The sequence below is a fragment of the Planococcus citri genome, chromosome 3 (genome assembly GCF_950023065.1).
Source record: "Planococcus citri chromosome 3, ihPlaCitr1.1, whole genome shotgun sequence".
Taxonomy (NCBI): Eukaryota; Metazoa; Arthropoda; class Insecta; order Hemiptera; family Pseudococcidae; genus Planococcus; species Planococcus citri.
Window position 1 is genome coordinate 1,287,946 of NC_088679.1, and position 9,982 is coordinate 1,297,927.

Here is a 9,982-nt window from a genome sequence, read left to right on the forward strand (position 1 = left end):
TTATAGGGTTCTCGATCTGATTTGAAAGTTGTAGCTCATCAAAGTTTAAAATACGTGTATAATATTGTGATTCAAATAGACACTCACTCTTCAGTCTTCCTAAAATTCAAAAATAATGATTCGTAATCGTATTTTCTAAATTACCTTTTAAATAATTAAATGTAATGAAAAACAATTGTGAATAAATATCCGTGCGAATAATAATAAAATAAATAATCTGGAACTGAGACACACTACAGTCATGATAGAATTTCACCTCCGCATGAAAATAAAACCATCTTTCTTTATTTAATAGGAACGGAAGGACTTGTATATGTATTGAATTTGAAATAACCGGTTTTACAGTAAAATACGCGGTCTACACGCGGTGTACCTACGTAGACCAATACCACCTATAGTAAAAGGCCTGAGCGCTGTTTTGTGACGTCATCGCTACTTGGTAGTACTTACGTATCTAACATTATCATAATACACTATAGAATTGAATGAAAAATGCACTCAAACGAATTAAATCCTGCGAAAATTTTATTTTTCATATTTTATCTACATGAATAATGAATTTATGATCATGTAGGAATGATTTTAATGAAAAAAAATGAAGAAATTAGGTTATAAACAACACTGTTTTTCAACATTAAAGATGAAAGTTATACATAAACTTGACAAAATTATACCTTTTGGCGGATATTACAACACTCACTGGTGAAATATAATTAAATAATCGTCGAATCTTGTCAAAATCCCACTAAAATCATCTAATTGGTTTGAGATGTTGATGGTTTCTTGATTCTTGATTAGATAACCTTATCCATCCATTGTAGTTGGATGGTTGTATTCACAATGCAGATTTAAAACGCATTTTAGATTATATGGTTCACTATTCATTTCACTGCGATGTTATTCCAGTAAAACACAGGCACTAATACACATCAGTTTTCATTTTTATGCACTTCACAAGATATCTACACATCCGAATCACACAATGTCACAACACAAACAGATCGCGAAAAATTCACTTTTGTACAAAAATAAAGTAATCCAACACCACCAGTAGTTGAAAACAACAATATCTCATCCCTACACCACATTTTAGAACGAATATTAATTAAAATGTCATCATTTTAATAACGTTTTTAACGAAAGTTTTACTCTATTTCACGAACTCGCCATTAAATGTACGTTAAAATTCAAATGGTAAACACAATCGAGCCATCTACTAGTGGTGACGTCAGAAGGTGATAACGATTCAGCGCTCAGGCCTTTTAGGCCTGTAACACACTACTGCGATGCAATGCGATGCGATGCTTTCAAAAACGTAGCATCGCATCGCATTTCAACATAAGACAACACACTACATAATATATCTCCGTGGTGTGCATGTTTTCAACGTTATCATGTACCCATCACCCGAATTAGATTAACAATTTTGATCTTGTAAATAACGTAGAAGAATCATAAATTTGTGGTTTGTCACTAAAGAATAATAGCGAGAACTGTATTTCCATTGTAGGAAGTAATTTGGAAGTCAAATTTTGTGATCTTGGCCAACTCACTTGCACTTCAATCATTTGTCTGTGTGCTTAATATTCTCAAGTGTTGCTATTATTTTTCAATAATACTTATGTGATGAAGAAATCTTTTCAAAAAAGAATAGAAAATAAATCACAATAATAATTTTTCCGTTCATGTACTGCTAAAATTACAAGTGCATCTCTCTTATCAGATTATCACAATTCGTGGAGGTAAAATCAACCAATCACAGGAAAGCATCGCATGCGACGTCTCAGACTTTTGTACATCAACTACAAACCTTGCAACGCGTTGCAAGGATTTAGCCTTCTGAAAAACGTCCCATCGCATCGCATCTCATAGTGTGTTGTCCGCCATATACTTCAATGCAACTAACATTGCGATGGGACGTTTGAAAACGTTGCATCGCATCGCATCGCAGTAGTGTGTTACGGGCCTTACTATAGGTGGTATTGCGTAGACCGATAAGGTTGCTTTTATGGAGGCGCCTTCCCTATAATCTGACGGATTCAACATCAGTGTGGGATTGCGTATATGGATTCCTTACTTGGAAACTGGTCATGCTAAGAAATATAGCCCTATGATTGGCCAAAATGCCAGTGGGCGTTTTCTAAGCACTTAGTAATTTGCACCTTATCATTTTATCAATATCAATTTTAATTTTTATCATCTCGCATTTCTGTGAAGACTGAAGTGTGAAACGCAAATAATTCATATAATGAAAAATGTGTCATCTGAAATATAAACATTGGCAAATAGAGGATGTTTTTCTTTGTGAAAATTGAAAAAGGAATGCAAATTGCAAACACAACGTAATTATACGATTTCGGCGGCTCGATAAATCAATCATTCTTCATCCATCTCAACTCTCAATCGATATACGAATAATTCTAGCTTGGCAGGAAGCATTCTTATTTCTTTTACAGACCTCGTTTAGTTTCATATTTATCAACTTAGGTGAAATAAACGCATCTTATTCAAGTGCAATGTATAATGCACTAAGCAAGTAGTGTGATTGATAGCAAATAAGTATTGATAAGTATTGAGTTGAATTAGTGTGAAGTTTGAAGTACTGACCATATTTTATTTTACAAGTTGCTTTGCTTACAGCTTAGGATGCGAATCTCACGTATTCCATTGCGTTTGTTTTGTGTTGATTCACTAAATGCATTTAGCCAAACTTCAATAATATTATCTTGCATAGATTTTGATGACAGAACGTAGCACACATTCGCCAATTCTAATTCATCATCAAATTCTAGAATTTCTCTTTCAAATGAGCCATATAAGATAAGTTAAGTCTTCCAAATTTCAATTATTATTGTATTTTGATTATTGTTATAATTTACGCGGAATCCGAAAACAATTCATATTCGATAATCTGACTGATAACAGCTGAGCAGGTTGCTACAGCCAATCAGAAAGGCGTATTTTTCAGCATGACCAGTTTCCAAGTAAGGAATCCATATACGCTGTGGGATTGAAAAAAAAAACAAAACAAAACACTGCTCATGCTCATGGAAGTTACAGAAACAGAAACTAAACAGAAACAGAAATCAGGATCGTACCGTAGAACGAAACGAAACCGAAAAGACACCGTCACGCGGTCACGTTTCACGAAAGAACGGTGAACGGAACTAAAACGGAACGAAACGACGTCACAAGTGTCGATCGAAGTCGATTTTTGATTCGATCGATGATGATGAGACGAGGTATTTTTGAGATAAGTGCGGGTAACGAAAAACCTGGAAATAAATAAGATTAATAATAATTGATAAAAGAGTCCTTCTTAATTATTAATTACGATAGAATTCATTACAGGAAAAACTTGAATAATTCATTTTTCATTGTTAAAATTGTTTTCATCTGTTTATACAGTGACTAGTGAGTACGAATGTAATACCAACTTGATTGTTTATCCAATTTTATACTTCTCAAATCATATCTCCGATACGATTCTACGAACGTGATAATTTTGGATTATTTATTTCGCTTAATTAATATTAGAAGTTACTCTGTTGTTATCCGTGTCACTTTTTTTCAACTTGTTTTTCATATTTTTCATGTATAGTCGTACTATTGCTTTTTCAACTTGATCCGTTTTGTACTCAAAGTTGATTCGAAATGGCAAACACCATGTTCGGAATGGATTGAGGTGTTATATGGAATGTGGTCATCAAATTTCAAGAGATTAGGTGAGTGATTTCAGCGAACAAATTGATTTTGCTTGAGTTTTATGTACATTCTTCGTGACGTTTTGCTTTCTTCCTGCAACGCACATTTGGTTTTCTTGAACGAATTGATTTTTACAGAATGGAAATGCGATTATATCTTTGAGCGATTAACTACGCTGTTGAAATTGAAAGCACGTTTTTGTTTCGTTTTTGAACATCAACACGTGGTGATTCAACTTTGATTTCATGTAATAATCACATGTTTTACATCCATATGTTTTCAGGAATAAATCTTCAATTGTCCAGTTGTTTGAGAAACGTGAGCGAAAGCGAAGAATTATTGTTGTCAACCAGCGAAATGGCTCGAGAACCTGTTTATTTGAATGTGTACGATATGGTTAGTTTCATTTTCAGAATAATTAATAATTAAATTCATAGGATACAAATTATGCGGGAATAGTAGTTGCTCGTGAATTAATATTTCCACTCAACATAGTATATACATTTATTATTGATGCTAATGTTGCGTTTTTCTCTCTCACGATATCTTATCTATACGGTAATGAACAAATTTTCTTTCGATTTTCTTCTAGTATTGGATCAACGAATATACAACACCAATAGGATTAGGCGTTTATCATTCCGGTGTTGAAGTCTACGGCGTTGGTAAGCGGCAAATTCGCTAATTTTATGATTCACGATGTAGGCAATGTAAAAAGTTTACTTGTGATTTTTAGAATACGCTTATGGAGGACACCCTCTACCCTGTTCTGGTATATTTTCAATCACACCTAAAGATGTTTGCGAACTTGGCGCGCAATTTCAGTTTAGGTATGTATAAGGGTGATACCTATTACAACCTAAAACGTTTACTGGACGGTCTAATTTGCAATGTTTATTACTTTTTTTAGAGAAACTATTTTAATTGGTTATACTGATTTCGCCGAAGAAGATGTGAAAAGAATATTAGTCGAATTGGGTAAAGAATACAGAGGCGATCGATATCATTTGATGAATCAGAACTGTAATCATTTTTCCGGAGCTTTAACGCAGGTATTATTGATATTAATTGTCCGTTGCTTAGGAATTAGTGTCTTTTCAAAACGTTCGTCCGTTCATTTCATGTATTCGTGTATGTTATTATATCGATAATGTACGAATTGCACGATTTTTCGTAAATGAATCTTGATAAACTTTGTTCTTAGATACTGAGTGGACAAGAAATACCATCATGGGTGAATAGATTAGCTTATTTCAGTTCCTGTGTTCCATTTCTTCAGAGGTGCTTGCCTCGTGATTGGTTTACGCCATCAGCTTTACAGCAGTCCATTAATCAACATAAACCGGAATCATCCGGAACGTCTTAATCTAAGAACATTTTCGCATTTTCCTCTGTGTACGTTACAGTAATGTTTGTATGTATTATTGAATTATTTTTCGCTTACCTACCTGTAATTAAGTACCTATATACGTTTTGTAAATCTTTTGTATATACAGCTTTCTATTATTATTATTTTTTGAAGATTTCTTTTTTTTTTTTTAGTCTATATATGAGACTCGTTCATTGCGCGTATTTTTCTCAATTTTATAATTCTAATGTTAAGTTACAGTTTGTTATAGAACATTTATATTAATTAAATCAACGAAATATATTTTTCATTATTTTATCAACTCATTTATTATGTATTATTCGGATACAATAATATTAGTAAACCATGTGACATTTTACTCGTAATCAGAAGATATCATGCGATTCACAAACGTTTTCATTAGTACTTAAAATTAACCAAAATTATGGTAGGAAACATTCGGCGGCACAAATTTAGGTAAGTAATTGTCTGGCAAGAGATGAATGTGTCGCTGACGTTAACCAAATGAAAACGATACAAGATGGTGGTATCCGGCTGAGATGTAAATAATACTGCTACACGTAAAGGTTTAGCACAGCTACACAATAATCACCGACTCAGATAGAAAAAAATAATCAGCACATCTTTCTGCTCACAGCACTCCTATGTTTAGACAATAATTAATTAGTTGAGATGCCGAATGCTAGAAATTTTATGATAAAAGAACATAAACTCGAATAATTTTTTGGAACTTCATGTAGAGCGAAGCTAATGCATTTTTTTACTCGATCAACTTTAAATGCAATGATACATCAAAAGCTCATCGTTTTTAGCCGCGGTGCAAGATATCACTGAATAGGTATCTTTATTGGTGTTTAGCAACTTTCTTAGCATCAGCAAATTATTTTTTGCGTTTCGCACACGATGAGTTTGTAGTGATGGATTTTGCATATAAAGTTGTGAAATGTAATACGACTAAGTAAATAGGTAGGTACTTAAAAAGATATAAAACCTACGATCAAACATACATGATTAAGTTTCATACTTTAACACAAAAGACCCGCGTACTCCAGAGCTACCGGTACACCGCTACTTCAAAAATACACTCTCCATCACTGCTACATTTTATAAGGCTGCATATTCTGCTTACTGAGTACTAAACGGCCATTTTTCAGCCTGCACTCGTTCGTAATTTTTGTTCAAAAAAATAAAAATAAAAAAATAAACAAAAAACAAAAATTCAGCTAAGCAGCAAATGGCAGTCTCTGCGTTCAACGGCAGCAATGCAGCAGCATTCACCCCCTGCGGTTAATAAAATTAAAAAATACTACAAGTTTACGATACAATATACAAATAATACAATACCAAATAGCTTGACTACAAAAAAAAGAGCGTATGATCAACTTTTCTCATAATAATTCAAATTATACCATCTAAATTATTTTATTCGCAAAAAAATCTAAAAATATATGTAGTTTATCAAAAGACTGTCATTCTCACTTAAGTAGACTTTTCCATTGAACGTGTATTTTTAATAGCCTGCTTACATCCTGATTTATCACAACAACATCTATCTATTTGATGAAAATCTAAAAATAATTATGCGCCAAAAATTAAAAAGTCTACTGTCATGACTCGAAATTTTGATTGGAGATAAATTTTCAGTTTGATGAGAGAAGCGACAGTGGTCGGTAAAAATTCAATTGAAATAGCAGTAAATTTCGATTATGAAATGGAATTTACAACAAAATCGAGTCATTATGAGCAGATATGGGTATAAAATCTGTAAAATTCAAAAACTGTAACTACGCAGAATACATTGTAGGTATACCTTATCGACGAATGGATTGCATAGATTTTGTACAACGAATGTAACACAACAAAGACAACGAACAGCTTCCTAGAACACAATAAATAGTCAAGCGAAATTTACAAATAAACTAGAACAAAAATGAAACCTCCATTCTAACCCAGGAGAAAAGAACACGTATTAGTAGCTGAAAATTATGGAGTCTTGGAGCGCGATCGCGAATATTTCCGGGGTGGACTTCTACTTCTTGACCTCGGAGAACGTGATTTTGATCGGCTGTACGAACGCTTACGAGAACGAGACCTCGATCTGGATCGAGAATACGAACGTTGGGATCGTCCGTAACTGTAAATTGAAACATATTTTATAAGAAAAGTGGCAGTTACAACCAGCTAATGTGCAATGCAATGCTAAATGTTACCTCCGACGTCTATAGTTGCTTCTGCCACCATGTCTCGTTGGAGCGGGACGTCCATAACGTGCCATCTGCACCCTTAATTCCCTGCCGTCCATCATTCTACCATCCATAGCATCCAACGCATCTTCGGCATCTTTCTTGTCATAGAACCTGGAAATTGAGGACAGAAAAGTTTGTCGTACGAATACAATTTATTGAGGAAATTACTGATGAAAATTCTATTACCTCACGAACGCAAATCCTCGACTTTCATGAGTGAATCTATCACGAGGAATATAGATATCGCCTACTTCACCGCATCTTTCAAAAACACGTCTCAAATCCTCAGAAGTAGTGCGATAAGTGAGGTTATCAACCTTCAAAGAAATCATGTTTTCAATCCTTGGTGGCGGAGCACGACTTCCACGACTCATTTTCTTGAAACAATGAAATACAACTTTTTAAACAACGTTGCAATAGGAAAAATGAAAGAAATAAAATTTCAAAAATGAACACTACTCACGAGTTTCCGAATGATATTTCAACAGAAAATTAAAAATTTTAAGAAACTAAAAAGTTAAAAAGTTATCACTTCACTTCACAACTTCACTTCTTCAGATTTACCGGTCACAGACTCAATTCATCACATGCGTCATGCTCACAGTTAAAATCACAGCATTTTATTTTTCAAAACCCGAAACGGAAACGAAATTGAGAACAGAAAAGAAACGTGTACGTACGTCATGACGTGCCTAGACGTGACTACTCCCCGGAAGTCCGAAACCAAATAATTACTAGCCGGATTGGCCGGAACTAGCCGGAACGTATTCAGAAACCGTATTTTCTTATCAGAATTTTATTTTTTTTTTAAATTTCCTCAACATCAACAATGCGGCGTGATAAAATATTCCTTATTTCGATTTCGTTCAACTGATTTTTTCAATATTATGAGTGAAATCTGAAATGATTTTGATGATTTTGAAATGTGCGGTTGTAACGATTTAATCCAGCTCATAATAATTTCATAACATTTAATAATTTTCAATTTTATCGAAATGGATTTGATATCGGATCAAGGTCTCAGAGCTGACGGTAGGAAACCTCACGAATTGAGAAAAATTCGATGTAAATTGGGTGTTTTCAGTCAACCAGAAGGTAGCGCGTATTTAGAACAAGGGAATACGAAAGTGCTCGCAGCAGTCTACGGTCCTCACCAGGTAAAAGGATTGTTCTCTGTTTATGTTCAAAAAATATGGTCGTGATAATTACTTAGAAATGATGGTTCTAGATTCGAGGAAGCCGTTCCAAAGGTTCGCACGAATCAGCGATAGTGAATTGTCAATACAGCATGGCAACATTTAGTACTGGTGAAAGAAAAAAAAGACCGCGCGGTGATATAAAATCAACTGAGATGACTCTTCATTTGAAACAAGCATTACAAGCTAGTATTAAAACCGAACTGTATCCTTTTTCTCAGATCGACATTTTCTTGGAAGTATGTTCTACAATACTATATGAACTTTCCCCTATTGTTTTCTGTTTTAAAATTGAAATAAATTGCGAATTTTCGTAGGTATTACAAGCAGATGGAAGTAATTACTGTACGTGTGTAAACGCTGCTACTTTGGCTTTAATTGATGCCGGAATTCCGTTAAAAGAATATGTAATAGCTTGCAGTTCAAGTTTAGGAAATGGTGATGTTCCTTTGATCGATGTCAGCCATTTAGAAGAAACAATGGGAGGATCTAATTTAACGATAGCTGCACTTCCTTTATCTGGCCAAGTAAATATCGTAGTTATTCAAATTTTTTCCTTTAATTCTAAATTTTTGACTAATGATTAGTATTTTTGTTTACCTAGATTACTGTTCTTGAAATGTCTCAAAAATTCCACATCGATCATCTTCCTAAAGTTTTGAATGAAGCAATGAATGGGTGTCAACAAATTTATAAAATTTTAGATGATGCTATCAAAACTCATTTAACAGATGTAGGAACCGTTTCCGGTTGGGGAAAATTGGAGTTTTAATCGTTTTCAAGTCCTTCCCTCCTCCGTGATGATTTTTAAAATTTTTCTCCATGTTCCTGGTGAAAATTATGCAAGTAATTTTTGTATCGATTTTGTTATGTACGTTGTATTATATTTATGATTTCTCGAATTTTTCAATAAAGCCTTTGTCGATCATTAATTATTAATTTCCATTTTCATGCTTCGCTTACATGAGACTGAATTTCGCGTCCTGCGTTGGAAATTGGAATCGATTTATGTGTTTCTGACAGGGACTGATAATTCAGTAGGTAAAGGTATGGTAAAGAATAAAGATAAAGAAAAATGAAAATCACCGGCAAAAGCTCGAGGATGCCTCTGCCTACCTTCAATCCTTTTGGAGTGATTTTTTAGATTATTTTTAATATTTTCAATTTTAAAAAAATACGTTTTTAAAATTTTGAATACCTCCGGCTCCCAACACATTTTAGTTATTTTCCATGATTTAAAAATTCAAATGCTTTTTTGTGTGGTTTAAGCGTTTTTTGCATCGTATTTATTTAATTTAATTGAATGAATTTATAATTAATTTTTTCTCTCGCCTCCTCCCCCAATCCAAGAACAGAATCGCCAAAAATCATCATTAGTTTTGGTTTCTGGTACGTGCTGCAAACGCACCGAGGAAGGAACGAAACGGATCATCCGGACGGACGGAACCCTTGTTTCATGGCACGAA

The 9,982-nt window shown here is 33.9% G+C and overlaps 3 protein-coding genes across 6 annotated transcripts; 2 read left to right on the forward strand and 1 right to left on the reverse strand.

Annotated features, from left to right (window-relative positions):
* The first annotated feature begins 3,256 nt into the window (after positions 1–3,256).
* On the forward strand, positions 3,257–5,379 carry LOC135841486 (deubiquitinase DESI2). The gene is made up of 7 exons (XM_065358461.1): positions 3,257–3,414; positions 3,602–3,725; positions 3,989–4,101; positions 4,298–4,370; positions 4,442–4,535; positions 4,616–4,757; positions 4,910–5,379. Exons 2-7 carry the CDS (start codon positions 3,698–3,700, stop codon positions 5,069–5,071), a joined length of 612 nt encoding a protein of 203 aa, XP_065214533.1. The 5' UTR covers positions 3,257–3,414; positions 3,602–3,697; the 3' UTR covers positions 5,072–5,379.
* On the reverse strand, positions 4,807–7,893 carry LOC135841487 (serine/arginine-rich splicing factor 2-like). 4 transcript variants are annotated; one of them, XR_010557929.1, is made up of 6 exons: positions 7,784–7,893; positions 7,507–7,697; positions 7,285–7,431; positions 7,024–7,208; positions 6,885–6,949; positions 4,807–6,355 (listed from the first exon to the last, which is right to left on the reverse strand). XR_010557929.1 is itself a non-coding variant. In XM_065358463.1 (5 exons), exons 2-4 carry the CDS (start codon positions 7,692–7,694, stop codon positions 7,058–7,060), a joined length of 486 nt encoding a protein of 161 aa, XP_065214535.1. In that variant the 5' UTR covers positions 7,695–7,697; positions 7,784–7,893; the 3' UTR covers positions 6,559–6,949; positions 7,024–7,057. The 4 variants fall into 4 exon arrangements, 2 of the variants coding, with proteins under 2 accessions (XP_065214535.1, XP_065214534.1); XR_010557928.1 differs by having other exon boundaries at positions 6,885–6,953; XM_065358463.1 differs by lacking the exon at positions 4,807–6,355 and having other exon boundaries at positions 6,559–6,949.
* Positions 7,894–8,126: 233 nt separating this feature from the next.
* On the forward strand, positions 8,127–9,448 carry Ski6 (exosome complex component Ski6). The gene is made up of 4 exons (XM_065358460.1): positions 8,127–8,477; positions 8,549–8,755; positions 8,834–9,043; positions 9,121–9,448. Exons 1-4 carry the CDS (start codon positions 8,316–8,318, stop codon positions 9,286–9,288), a joined length of 747 nt encoding a protein of 248 aa, XP_065214532.1. The 5' UTR covers positions 8,127–8,315; the 3' UTR covers positions 9,289–9,448.
* Positions 9,449–9,982: the final 534 nt, after the last annotated feature.

Coding starts and splice junctions, on each gene's coding strand:
- LOC135841486 (XM_065358461.1), top strand. CDS start 3,698: ATGTGGTCATCAAATTTCAAGAGATTAG. Junction 3,726..3,988: donor ATCAAATTTCAAGAGATTAG/GTGAGTGATTTC, acceptor ATATGTTTTCAG/GAATAAATCTTCAATTGTCC. Junction 4,371..4,441: donor TGTTGAAGTCTACGGCGTTG/GTAAGCGGCAAA, acceptor TGTGATTTTTAG/AATACGCTTATGGAGGACAC.
- LOC135841487 (XM_065358463.1), bottom strand. CDS start 7,694: ATGAGTCGTGGAAGTCGTGCTCCGCCACCAAGGATTGAAAACATGATT. Junction 7,432..7,506: donor CGAGGATTTGCGTTCGTGAG/GTAATAGAATTT, acceptor CTCAATTTCCAG/GTTCTATGACAAGAAAGATG. Junction 7,209..7,284: donor AGCAACTATAGACGTCGGAG/GTAACATTTAGC, acceptor TTCAATTTACAG/TTACGGACGATCCCAACGTT.
- Ski6 (XM_065358460.1), top strand. CDS start 8,316: ATGGATTTGATATCGGATCAAGGTCTCAGAGCTGACGGTAGGAAACCT. Junction 8,756..8,833: donor AGATCGACATTTTCTTGGAA/GTATGTTCTACA, acceptor GAATTTTCGTAG/GTATTACAAGCAGATGGAAG. Junction 9,044..9,120: donor CACTTCCTTTATCTGGCCAA/GTAAATATCGTA, acceptor TTGTTTACCTAG/ATTACTGTTCTTGAAATGTC.